Source organism: Vulpes vulpes, chromosome 9 (assembly GCF_048418805.1).
Source record: "Vulpes vulpes isolate BD-2025 chromosome 9, VulVul3, whole genome shotgun sequence".
In the NCBI taxonomy this organism is placed as follows: domain Eukaryota; kingdom Metazoa; phylum Chordata; class Mammalia; order Carnivora; family Canidae; genus Vulpes; species Vulpes vulpes.
The window spans coordinates 41,930,286-41,944,689 of record NC_132788.1 but is presented as its reverse complement, the minus strand read 5'-3'; the positions used below and the strand labels follow the sequence as shown (position 1 = coordinate 41,944,689).

Genomic DNA, 14,404 nt, shown 5'->3' with positions numbered 1-14,404 from the left:
GGACAATGTGATTTCTAACAGTGTAGCCCACATATATGAGTCTAGGTGGATAAACTAGGTGTTACTAAGGCAATGAAGAAAATATTTTCACTTACAGGTAATGCAACATAGTACTCAGAAGAATCAAGTCCTTCTGTGTAAATGGGTGTGAAGGAAGCAAAGAAAGAAGAAAAAGAACTGAATGTGTGGGAAGAATCTGAAAAATTAACAGCAAGATTCAGTGAAAATGATTTCATTTCTTCCTTATACAGAATACTTTAAATTACATAATTACAGATTACAGGGAAATAGATATTTAAATCCATCGGTGACATGTGTTTGACTTCCTCATTTCCAGAGAAAAATCAAAAGCTTATTTTGGTTTTTGTTCTCACTCTTCTCTTTTCCCTACCCACCTAAATTGGATTGAGATATTTGACAAAGTAAAACCCTAGTACAATGGAAATTAGACTAGCAAAATGAGAAGCTGTAGCTGCATGAATGTCTTTACACACTACAAAATCAAATGTTCCCACTTTTTCCTACAGACATTAGAAAGGGACAGAAATAAAATCAGATCCAACTCTCAGCTTCTATTTTGAGCAGAAGTTTTAAATGCCATCAGCTTCGATTAATGTGCTATGTATTAGTCACCTTGCACAGAAATATGTTTCATTTAAAGGGAACCCAACTGAATGTATTTCCTTAAATGATAACATGCTGAGGGCATGGCAAAACTGTTTTAGAGAAAGAAAACAAGACTTTGCTTGCATGTATTTTATAAATTTCCAAACAGTTTGAAGTTTATAGCCCAAAAGAGAACTCCATGAAAATCTACCAATCAACTCCTCAAACTGCACCTTCATGTTGCATAAATGAGATATTTCCTCTTAATGTTCAGAGAAGTATTCAATATACATGACAGAGGGAATTATAAAAATTTAGAAATGGAAATAGACATCATTGCCCTGACATATATTATCATTACCACTTTCCTTACCCCATGCCAGATACAGTTAATCCATCATGCTCATTTTTCCTACTCAGCTTTCAAATCCTTCTCCATATAAACTTTATACAAATGGCCAATGAATGGAAATGGGGTTGAACCATTGTCATTATGACTGTGCCTGACCCTTTTTTGAGCACTCTGCATTAATTAATTCCATTAAATATTCCCAATCTCACAGTAGTTTTTTACACTTATTTTTATTTATTTATTCTTATTTTACAATAAGAAAACAGAGGCACAGAGAAATTAAGTAACTTGCGCAAAGTCACCTAGCTAGTAAATGGCAAAGGCAGGATGCAAACCCAGGCAGCCTTCATCCAAACAACCATATCCTTCACCACTATGCCATATAGTCTCTTAAGAAATGAAAGCCAGTACAGAGAGAAAATGAGATTTTATTTTAATCTTCTTTTCTGGAAATGTCCAAACATACAAATAAAAGTAAAGTAAGTAGTATAATAAACTCTCATAGCTCCATCAACCAGCTTCAAGGATTATAAAAAATTTACCTATCTTTTTTCATCTTTTTTTTTTTGAGGGGGCAGTGCCAGATTATTTTACAGCAAAGCCAGAAGAACACCGCCGTTACTTAAAATGCGGAATAATTAGCTCTGAAGAAACTGTGCAGTGGTGCTGAGATAGCCAGGAGAGAATGTGAAGGGCATGAGGATTTTCCTCACCCCCAACTCAGGAGGGTTAGGTGTTCCCTCTTTTTTCTTTTTTTTAAAGATTTTATTTATTTATTCAAGAGAGACACACAGAAAGAGAGAGAGAGAGAGAGAAAGGCAGAGGGAGAAGTAGGCTCCATGCAGGAGCCCAACGTGGGACTCAATTCTGGGTCTCTTGGATCAAGCCCTGGGCTGAAGGTGGCACTAAACCGCTGAGCCACCCAGGCTGCCCTCCCTCTCTCACATACCTCCTTCCCCTCCGCACCCACCAAATGCCATGCAATCTTCAGCCATAGCCTGACTCACCGTTCCGTACATGGATTTATTCTCCCCATTGGGTCCTAACTTTCCAAGAATGAGATCTTGGTGTTCTGGTCACAATAGCTGCAGCACTGAGCTCTGCGCTTACCCAACAACAGATGCTAAAAGAGGGCTGGATTAGGGAAGGGAAATGGGACAATCTGATGGTCATGAAACCAGACAGCCAAAAAAAATGAGACCGTTCAACTACCATATCCTCCTACCATAATCCTACCATTTCATCCCTCAAATTTCAGTTTATCTTACTTTCAACCAAAAATGGTCAATTTTAAAATAAAACAAAAGACATTCATATTCTAATCCCATCTCTGGGTGGACATGATCATTATCTGAGTGTTCTGAAAAGGAATTTACAATGTCAATAAGGCTTAATCTCAAATAGGCAAGAGCTTCTATGAAATCTGACCTCTCAGGTCCGTTTGGGTTCCTTTTTCCATGAATAAAAAATGACACCCTCTTTGCCAAAGGAACATGAGATAGATTAACAGCTGTTTTGGTAAGAGTTATTAATAATACTTCTTGGCAACTCTGAACTTACTTAGAATTCATCTCAGATACAGAAAATCAAATGTATTATTTATGTAAATGTATTTTATGGTATTCATGAGCATGAATGCTGAAGTTAACATTACAAAAAGCTTTCATATTAACCCTTATTTTCATTGATTAACCTTCCAAAAAGGCTAGTTATTTTCCATTTCAGATTATTATCCCCCAAACCCAAATCCTATTCGATAATTAAAAGAACATCTACTTATTTAAGTATTAAAATAAGATATAGGGACGCCTGGGTGGCTCAGCGGTTGAGCATCTGCCTTCAGCTCAGGGTGTGATCCGGGTCCGGGGATCGAGTCCCACATCAGGCTCCCTGCGAGGAGCCTGCTTCTCCCTCTACCTATGTCTCTGCCTCTCTCTCTGTGTCTCTCATAAATAATAAAATCTTTTTAAAAAATAAAATAAGAAATAAAACTCCAGAATTTAATGAATGTATCTTATCTCTCTAATTGAGGGGTTTGATTTTGACAACTTTGAAAAGCCATGAAAAGCCTCAATGGTAGGGCTTTAGGCCAATTCTTTTTATTTTTTAAAGATTTTATTTATTTATTCATGAGATAAATTCTCAGGGGTCTCTCTTGTTTCATACTCTTACATAAGAGAAACTGTAAAAAAAATTTCTATTGGGAAAGGATTTCTCTTGAAACTCTATTACTGTAAAGGACATGCTAGATAGCATGAGGGATATTAAAATTATTAAAAGACATAGCACTTCTCCTTGAAGAGCTTACAATCCATAGGGGAAACAGAGCATAGAAACAAACCAGGACAATCAGATAGTATATGATAATCCACAAAAGTGATGTGAGCAAGGAACACTGGAGTTACCCCCCAAAAAAGACTGCTTTGGGTTCACAGAGGAAGGAAGATTTTTTTAAAGAGGAAGTGGCATTTGAATTGTACCTGGAAATGGCAGGATGTACAGAGAAATTTGGTTGGGAATAGGAGGACAGCGTTACAGAGATGAACGGTTAACACAAAGACCACAAAGGCAGATAAACTGAAATTTTCCTCAGAGAGAAAAGCAAACAATTCTGGTTCCAGTTGAGGGTGTATGTACATGAGGGGATGGGATGTGGGAGTGGTGAGAAGGGAACCCTAAAACCATGCCCTGGAATATGCAGTAAGGAACTTAAGCAAGCACAGGGGCACCATGAAACAATTAAAACAGGGTAAAAGGGAAAATTATCTCGGACCATGTACTTAAGAATTACAGAGTACTAGAGCACCTGGGTGTCTCCATGGTTGAAAGTCGGCCTTTGGCTCAGGTTGTGATCCAGGGTCCTTGGATCAAGTCCTGCATCAGGTTCCTCACATGGAGCCTGCTTTTCCCTCTGCCTGTGTCTCTGCCTCTCTCTCTCTCTCTCTCTCTCTCTCTCTGTGTCCCTCATGAGTAAATACATAAAATCTTTTTAAAAATTAAAAAAAAAAGGAATTACGGAATACTTAGGAATGGTTTAGGTGAGAGGTACTACAGATTTAAACTAAGATGAGAAGAAAGAGTACATGAGAGAGTGAGAAGCGACCAGATTTGATCACTGACTAGAAAGGGAGGCAAAAAGAAGGTGAGAAGCAATGTTGATCCTAAAAGTTCCAGCCTCACTAGCCAGATCACAGACATCATTCACAGGTAGAGCAACTGTGAGAGGAGGTGTTGGTTTGTAGAAGATAATAAAAGATTCATTTGGGGTAAATGTTCAGTTTGAGGCAACTTGGGGTCAGTCTGCTGGGGATGTCTGGCATGTGAAATGGGTGAGTAGTTCCAGAGAGAGGAAGGGGCTGCAGCTATGGAGGTGGTAGTATGTCCAAAGTGCTAAGAGATGAAAGTATGGATAGGATGAGCAAGGGGAAGCTTAAATAATTGGAAGAGATGCATTGTGAGAACAAACCTTGGGGAGCTCAATCACACCAGCTGTACAGAAGACAGATGATACAATGATGAACTGGCAGGCTGTACCAGAAATGGCAACCCCTCACATTCAGGAGGTTTCTGGCTGCACCAACAGCTCCCCTACAAACGATCTCCCAGAGCCCATCTCCGCTTTCCAAAATATAACCCCAGTGAGAAACTCCCTGATCACCCGCATCAGAAATTAACCCCCCACCCCAAACCAGGAACATCTTTCCAGCTTTGTATCGTTTTTAAGGCTGTGGGCACATATATCCTTGTGCCATGGTTATTTATACAAGGTCACCTCTCTGTCCACCTCCTCAGCTGCATTCCTACTCCCCACGCACTCTACTACCTCCCTGCACCCAGGGCAGAGGGCAGATTCTATATCCAAAAGGTGAGAGCCATGTCCAGGGGGGCCCGGGGGTCTCCCCCTCTCCATGCTTACTGTTATCTGCCCCTGAGGACCCAGGAAAACTTCATGGAGAGAGTTGTAAGTAAGCCAAAGTCACCCAGGAAACACCAAGTTCCTAATGAATCTCTGAAAAGTGCCCTAAATATAGCATGCTTTGTTCACTGTGGACACTGTTCAGACTGTTTATAGGCACATGAGTATCTAAAAATATGAGCTGCACACTTCTAAACAGTTCCTTATTATAGTCATATCTCACATTTTGAGACATCTATTGTGCCACATTGTAATTCCTAATTACTGTAGTATTCCTAAAATGAATCCTATTTGAACATACCATTTGAAGAAAGATCAATGTTCCAAGAAGGAAAAAGGAACCAATGCTGATATCATGCTAGCTGTTTCAATGAGCTAAACCAACAAAGCTTACCTCCTAGGGTTTGATCTATGGACTTTCAGCTCTTTCAAGAACTGCATATTTTACTTACTCCTTATCATCAAAGCATCATCTCTTCACTAAAGAACAGAAACAAAATTATTCTTGACATTAAATTAATAACAAGTATAACCAGAATGGTTAATGGTACTAAGATATCGACTCAAATATGTGAGGAGGTTTTCTGTGGTTCATTGGTGAAGTACATATTTTACATACAGTTACGTAGCAGATAATTACAAAACAATTCTAAGAACTGTGGTTTTTTAAAAATAGAAAAAAATTCTAAACATATATTACTTTTATTTTTTTCTTGTCAAGTTTTTATTTATTTAGTTACTCAAATTTTTCTTTAAATGTGAATTAATTAACATACAGTGCAATATTGGTTTCTGGAGTAAAACTGTGACTCATCACTTAAACACAACACCCAATGTTCATCACAACGAGTGTCCTCATTAATACCCATCCCCCATCTAGCCCATCTCCCACCCACCTCCCTCCGTCAACCCTCAGTTTGTTTTCTATAGTTAAGAGTCTCTTATGGTTTGCTTCCCTCTCTCCCTGACTTCATATGTTCATCTATTCTGTCTTAAATTCACATATAAATATAATCCCATGGTATTTGTCTTTCTCTGACTGACTGACTTCACTTAGCATAATACACTCTAGCTATATCCATGTCCTTGAGAATGGCAAAACTTTATTCTTTTTGATGGCTGAGTAATACGTCTGTGTGTGTGTCTGTGTGTGTGTCTGTGTGTGTACCACATCTTCTTTATCCATTCATTGGTTGATGGACATTTCCATAGTTCAGTTATTCTTGATAATGCTGCTATAAACACTGGGGTACATGTACCCCTCCGAATGTATGTTTTTGTATCCTTTGGGTAGATACCTAGTAGTGCAATTGCTGGACCATAGGGTAGCTCTATTTTTAAATTTTTGAGGAACCTCCATACTGTTCTCCAGAGTAGCTGCACCAGTTTGCATTCCCACCAACAGTGTAAGAGGGTTCTCCTTTCTCTGCATCTTTATCAACCCCTGTGGTTTTTTTGTGTTATTAATTTTAGCCATTCTGATAGGTGTAAGGTAGCAGCTCATCATGGTTTTGATTTGTGTTTCCCTGATGATGAGTGATGCTGAGCATCCTATCATGTGTCTATTAGCCGTCAGGATGTTTTCTTTGGAAAAGTGTATATTCTGTCTTCTGCCCATTTCTTGACAGGATTATTTGTTTTTTGGGTGTTGAATTTGATAAGTTCTTCATAGATTTTGGATACTAACCCTTTATCAGATATGTCATTTGAAAATAATTTCTCCCATTCTGTAAGTTGCCTTTTAGTTTGTTGATTATTTCCTTTGTTGTGCAAAAGCTTTTTATCTTAATGAAATCCCAATAGTTCATTTTTGCTTTTGTTTCCCTTGCCTCTGGAGATGTGTCTAGTAAAAAGCTGCTATGGCCAAGATCAAAGAAGTTGTTGTCTGTGTTCTCCTCTAGGATTTTGATGGATTCCTGTCTTACATTTAGGTTTTTCTCATCCATTTTGAATTTATTTTTGTGTATGATGTAATAAAGTGGTCTGGTTTCATTCTTCTGCATGTGGCTGTCCAGTTTTCCCAACACCATTTATTGAAGAGACTATTAGATATTCTTTCCTGCTTTGTCAAAAATTAGTTGACCTCATAGACGTGGGCCCATTTTTGAGTCTTCTATTCTGCTCCATTGATCTATATATGTCTGTTTTTGTGCCAATACCACACTGTTTTGATTACAGCTTTGTAATACAGATTGAAGTTGGAACCATAATGCCTCCAGCCTTGCTTTTCATTTTCTTTTTTAAAGATTTATTTAAACGTGAGATCCCACAAGCCTGAGATGATGACCTGAGCTGAAATCAAGAATCCAATGCCTAACTGACTGACCCGTGCAGGCGTTCCTGCTTCTCTTTTTCAAGAATTGCTTTGGTTATTCGGGATCTTTTGTGGTTTCATACAAATTTTAGGATTATTGTTCTAGCTCTGTGAAAAATGTTGATGGTATGTTGACAGGAATTGCATTAAATGTGTAAATTATTCTGGGTAGTATATACATGTTAACATTTGTTCTTCCAATACATGAGTATGGAATGCTTTTTTCATTTGTTTGTGCCCTCTTCAATTTCTTTCATAAGTGTTGTATAGTTTTAGAGTACAGATCTTTTACCACTTTGGGTAGGTTTATTCCTAGGTATCTTATTCTTTTTGGTGTGAATACATATTACACTTATTATGAAGTCTTTAACTTAGGACTTATTTTCCCTGGCTTGTTATGGCTCTTTTGGGTGCTCAGGATGTCCCTGTCTAGTGTCCTTTGAAGCAGAGGTAAAGAAGAAATGCCCTAAATACACCTGGAATTATTCTGTCCACAACTGTCAGATCTCCTGTAGCAAAAGTTGATGCTATGGGAACAAAGCTCAATTCATCTTGACATTACTATTTTTTTAAGAAACCAAGGCTTTGACATCTTCCTTAGAAAGATATATCCCATATGAGATTTTTTTTTTAATCACTCATGCTCCCTCTAAAAGAGAAACATGCCACTGGGAATTTTACTACTAAAAAGGATGACAAATAGTTGCTCCTGTATTTAAAAATCTTCAGACTGTCAATATGTACCACAGATCTGAGATACACATTTGCAAATAGTTCTTTATTATATACACATTTCAGATTTTGAGACATCTACTGTGCCACAATGTAATCTGTAATGACAATGATATTCCTAAAATGAACCCAGTGTAAAAGCAGCTCAGAGATGCAGTACCTTCAGGAAACCACGTGAGCAAAAAACCTCTCAGAAACTGCTTACAAATACATCAGGACAAAGGAAAATGTAATGTATTATTATTAGGAATAACTAGGTAGAGCAAAATCTAGAACTATAAAGGTACAAATGTGCTGCACCTCATCTCTCCAAACCCAAGAAAGGATCGAGAAAGATCATGCTCAGGGAAAGGAAATTGAAAAAAATAATATAAATCAATCTCATTTTCAAACTCTACCCTTGACACTCCATCTTGTTCTCTCTCTCTCTCTCTCTCTCTCTCTCTTTCACTCACTCACTCACTACTTCAGCCTGATTCAACTACTGTAATCCCTCCCAAAGAGCCTGCCACAGGAAAACCTCTAAGACTTTTCTGGCCCTCCGGCAAGTTCTTGCTAAACTAACCAACATCTGAGGTACCAGGGCTTCAGATCCAATAACAATGACTTTGAAGTTGACAGGCTGAGATGGGCTTTGGTCATTAAAGGCTCAGCTGAATGGGACAGCCTCCAGATCTTCTTTAGGAACAGCAGCTGTCTGTGACTTGCTCTGAGACTATTAATTCATGCTTTGAAATACGGCTTATAACATCAGTCTCAGGAACCAGGCTTAGAGTAGCACCATTCAGCTAATGGGGACCTTTCCGGGCACAGAGTTGAAGAAGTTCAGTTGTCCTTTTCTATTTTTAACATCATATGGTTAACTTTTAGAAATCCAGCCAAGTGCTCCACCAAAATGAAGGCATTACAGATAATCCCAGTTAATTTAAAAGGATTATCACCACCACTATTTAATACATAGTTTGTTTCATGCAACACTTGTTTTGGATCTTTCTTTGACTTCTTACATAGAATCCATGGAGCAAAGGGCTCCAGGTCTCAGTCCCTGGATAAGTCATTTTCTAGATTTAAGTCTTTTTTCTAACATTTAAACTCCTCATAACTAAAAAAATGATAGGGCCAAACTGGCTTTTTTTTTTTCCTTCAGTAGATGCTTTTCTAAAGTCTTAACAATGGTAGATGAGGGTAGTCAGATCAAATCTTTCCTACACAAAGAAATCAAATTAGTACACCCGCATGCTGATCCACCCAGTGTGGCCCAAGGGGCAAATCCCCGCAGGGGCACAGCATGCTGCACTGCCCACTTACGGTTGGCTGGCCGGCTCTGCTCCGGCTGCGCGCTGTCCACAGACTGGGTGCTGGAGACCGAGGACACACTGGAGCTCCGCACGAAGCCAAAGGCTGCCAGCTTGGCTGCTGGGAGGCGTGAGTATCCAGGAGGACGAAGTCCAGATTTTGGCAGATTGGATTTTGCAGCATTTGAACCAGAGGCTTTCTTTAAATCTGCTATAATGAATCGAAACCAAACCAAAAAAAAAAAAAGGTTGACAACAAGATATGAAATACATGGACTATGAATATTAATCTAGCTCTATCATAAACAGACCACAATTAATCTTGCAGGGTGTACTTCAGCATATTCACAATACAACTTTGTAAGAAAAGCTCCTCGTTGTGGGCTGGGAGCTTCAGAGAACTCAAGTATGAGGAGAAGCAGCAGGCAGATGAGACAAGAACAGACAACTAGCCCTATTATTATGTGACCATAAATAAAGGTATGCAGTGATTAGGAAGCTGGATGGAATGAACACTTACCGTTGTACCTTACCCTAGAATTGTGAAATTGACACACATCCTTAAAAATCTGACATACAATAATGGGCAAAGAGCCCTTGTGGCAAATATTCATCAACAATTATAAACAATATGTGATAATTCATGGAAGCATGTACAAGGAATCATTTTGCTAACATACTGTTGGTTGTAGGAAAAAGGTGAGGACAAGCTGAGGAGCTGGCCAGGCTGAAATCCAGTCTCTGTTATTTACTAGCTGTATAACCTTGGGCACCTGACCCAATACTTTAGAACTACAGTTTTGTCTCATAAAAGGACTGATGATTATAAAACTGGCCTCAGGGATCCCTGGGTGGCACAGCGGTTTGGCGCCTGGCCCAGGGCGCGATCCTGGAGACCCGGGATCGAATCCCACGTCGGGCTCCCGGGGCATGGAGCCTGCTTCTCCCTCTGCCTGTGTCTCTGCCCCTCTCTCTCTCTCTCTCTGTGACTATCATAAATAAGTTAAAAAAAATTCCATATATGAGTGAAATCATATTGTATTTGTCTTTCTCTGATGGACTTATTTCACTTAGCATTTAAAAAGAAAAAAAAAACTGGCCTCAAAGATTTAATATAAGTATTACTGCTTGTAGCAGAACTTTATAGATGCTCCAATTAACACTAAGATTTTTTTTCTCCTTTCTACATGATTTGGTTTTATGTTGAACTAAAATTCAAAAGTAAACTAAACTTCAAAATTAGTTCCCAGATATGTGCAAAGCCAGCTAATTTTGAAATAATAAAACATCACACTATGCTGTCTGAACCAGGCTCTATTCATGGTAATCTCCACACCCTAAGAAGTCTTTCAATACATAATGTTATCACACACAAATTCTCTTTAATATTCCTTAAAAGGAAAAAGGTCTAGATTTCTTAATAATCTGTATAATTGTCCTAGTCAAGCCATATAGCAACTTTCACCTGCTATATTTACTGTGAGTGCATATATACAGATTCTTCAGCAGTGTTCCTCACTCTTTATTATCTACTGAAAGATTAAACAAGTTATAGACTAATAACTAAAAAAAAAAGCCATTCATTTTTTAAAAAATTGATGCCTAGAAATCAATGAAGAATCTACATCAGAAATAAATCTATGTCTGGAAATTTGTGAAGAACGAATAGATCCAAACTGATTCAATGGTGCCTCTTTCTCTACTAGGAGCTCTCCCTAAGAGTGAGGCTGTAGCCACTTGTACATCCAGAGGAAAGTAGAATATGCACAACTATGGTTTCTTGATTTCTGGGTCAAGACTAGGAGGAGGAGGAATCAAGTGAGGCAGAGGGAAGAGAAAGGAGGGAACAAGAATCTGGGCTGTAATATTCCCAATTCAGTTCTGTCCTTATGCTTGGGAAAAAATGCTCAAATATGATGAGAAATGATCACTGTTTAATAAGTAGTAATGGCCCTTCTATATCAGCAATTAAATGTCAGGTCAATGCCTTCAAATGTTGTTCTATCATTTCACATACTTTTAGATAATATCCCCAGAACAATGGAAGTATCCCCATATATCAGATACATTTTTTTTTCAGATACATTTTCATAATAAGTCTACACCAACTCAATTTTGGATAGTGCCTGCAAAACAGTGAAAGTTGCTAAAAAAAATCAGATGTTATTTCAATAAGTATACACTAAATCCATCACATTTTAATACTAATTTCAGTTATGTATAACTTCTTTCCCAACCCAGTTAATCAATAACTGACTTAAGATTACAGTAAAACAAGTGAGAAGAATATGAATAAATTTTTTTTCTAGAAAGAAACCCCATATTTCAGAATGATGAGAAGATCAGAATTCCTAAAGAACACCTTGACATGTAGTAAACATTCATTTAATATTTATTGAAGAATGAAAATTAGATGCTCCTGGGTGGCTCAGTCAGTTGAGCATTCAATTCTTGATATTGGCTCAGGTCATGATCTCAGGGTAGTGGTACTGAGCTTCATATTGGGCTCCACACTTAATACAGAATCTGCTTAAGATTCTTTCCCTCTCCCTCTACTCTTCCTCCTGCTTTGGAACTCATGCATGTGTGCCCTATCTTAAACAAAAAAACAAACAAATAAACTCCTTTAAAAAATGAAAACTAAATTTATTAAATCATTACATTAGACAACAAAGGCACTGAAAATGTTCAAAGAGGAAATTATCCTATTCCACCCTTACCTATATTTAATGATTGCTGGTGTCATTGGCAGAAAGGTAGCATGGAACACGTGGAGAGGGAACTCAACAACATAGGACCCCAAGTATACATGAAGTCAGTCTCTGACTTCTGCGCTTTCACCTTCCCTTAATCCAGCTTTCCCTTTTAATAAACTCACACATTGTGTGTGTGTGTGTGTGTGTGTGTGTGTGTGTGTGTGTGTAGGCTACTTGTGGGAGTCTTACCCCAATTCTCTGTGTACATAATTCTTCTAAATTTAATCTATACATCAAGTTACTATCCAATGGTCTCTTTCTATGAGATATATCTCACAAATAGTTTACATATCTTTGGGGTAAAAACATCAACAGGAGATGCCATATCATCCTTGGAAAGGTACTCTTCAGCATTACATTCAGCTGCTCTGACTGAATGTGCCTCAATTTAATATTAATTTCTCATAAAAGGAATTTAATTATTAAAATGTGCACTCTACGACTTCTCAAGTGCAACATATCAGAAGAATATTTTTTTTTCAAGTACGTAGTGTCCTTGGGCTATTCAAAAATACAGATTTTGGGCAGCCCTGGTGACTCAGCAGTTTAGTGCTGCCTTCGGCCCAGGGTGGGATCCTGGAGACACTGGGATTGAGTCCTGCGTTGGAGGAGCCTGCTTCTCCCTCTGCCTGTGTCTCTGCCTCTCTCTCTCTATGTCTCTCATGCATAAATAAATAAAATCTTTAAATATATATATACATATATATGTATATTGATGGAAATAGCATATCAAGGTGTACAGGAAGTCCTCCCTAAACAAATGATAACAATGTTAAATAAAACTGAGCAGACACATAAGAGAGACATCTTCTGTGATGGTCGCATGAAGAGCTTCATGGACACTTTCTCCTGTGAAACAACCATAATTAGCAAAAATTATTTTTAAAACACAACAATCACTTAAAGTTTCTAGAAACTGTTTTAAGGGCATATAGGGGATAAAGAAACATTTATATATGAAAATATACTAAATCTCAGTAAGAATAGTCAAATTGGATGGCACTTGAGCCTGACTCATTCCTTTCCTACTCTGCAACCTTGTCCATCTCAGCATGATAAAAGCTCTACTCTGGGTGGTTATGACCAAGGCAACAGGATTTCTCTCCCCCTGGTCAAGAACTACCATCTCTCACTGGGAGAGGCAGGCCACCACAATTTCCCATCCCTATGCCCTCCTCCTAGGTCCACGTTGCAGAGACTGGATTACATACAAGCAAGAGGCCAAGAGTTGAGGGAACCCTTTTTACCCAGCTCCAAGGAAGAGGGCAGAGGCAGTAACTACCCCAACCATAGCAAGCCAAAAATCCTGAGGCCCTAATCATTGTTGCCCTGCGTCCCTAGTGGTTCAATATCAGGAGAGGCAAAGGGAGAAGAACAGAAGCTACTGCCTCTGCCTAGTACCCACCTGTAAATTAGGATTGTCACTCCTCAAGGAACAGATCACTGTCCACCACACCCCCTACTAGAGTCATAACTAAGAGATCTGCCCAAGGGTAGAGGTAGGCCATAAGAATGAAAATCTCTGAAGCACTCTACAATGCCCACATTAAAAAAAAGAAGAAAGATATTACATCAATAAAGTAATCTTCCATCTAATGACACTGAAGAAAGAAGAGCAAATTAAATATAAGCAGAAGGAAGGAAATAATAAATACTAGAATCATAATAAATAAAATGGAAAAGTAAAAGAGAGAGTCAGCAAAATCAAATTTGGTTTTTAGAAAGATCAACAAAGTTGACAAACCTTTTGTTACATTGACCAAGAAAAAAGAGAGAAGACTCAATTTGTTAAGTGAGGAATGCAAGAGGAAACACATCATGACTAATCTTGCAAAAATAAAAATAATTATAAGGGAATATTATGAACAATCTAGTGAAATGAACACATTCCAGAAAAACACAAAGAGAAAAAAAAATAAATAGAAAATTTGAATATATTTACAACAAGGAAATTGAATTAGACATCCAAAAAGTTCCCACAAAGAAAAGCCCAGACCCAAATGTCTTCAACAGAGAATCCTATCAAGCATTTAAAGAATTTATGCCAGTTCTTCACAAATTATTCCAGGGAGGGCGGGAGGAGAGAGGGAGACACAGAAATACTTTCAAACTCATGCTAGGGGGTGTTCATTTGATAACCAAACCAGACAAAAATATCATGAAAAAAGAAAACTCTTACAGTACAAAATTTTCACCAAAATACAGCAAACAGAAACCAGCAACATATAAAAAGCATTATATACTATAAACAAGTAAGATTTACCCCAGAATGAAAGATTGGTTTAACATAAAAATCAATGACCGATGCCATATGAATAGAACAAAGAACAACCACATGATCATCTCAATAGATGCAGAAAAATCACTTGACAACTTCCAAACGCATTTAATGATAAAACACTAAACAAACTAGGAATAATAGAAAAATATCCT

The 14,404-nt window shown here is 38.0% G+C and overlaps 1 protein-coding gene across 17 annotated transcripts in view; it reads right to left on the bottom strand.

Moving 5' to 3' along the window:
* Window positions 1-14,404, bottom strand: part of MTUS2 (microtubule associated scaffold protein 2) — a 575,555-nt gene that overhangs the window by 317,828 nt on the left and 243,323 nt on the right. For 9 of the 17 annotated variants that reach the window (XM_072719894.1, XM_072719901.1, XM_025996726.2 and 6 more), the window contains one exon: window positions 9,229-9,423. In XM_072719894.1, coding sequence (XP_072575995.1) covers window positions 9,229-9,423 — 195 coding nt within the window. Of the gene's footprint in view, window positions 1-9,228; window positions 9,427-14,404 lie in introns of all 17 variants that reach the window. The other 8 variants (XM_025996724.2, XM_025996723.2, XM_025996727.2 and 5 more) reach the window with 1 other exon arrangement.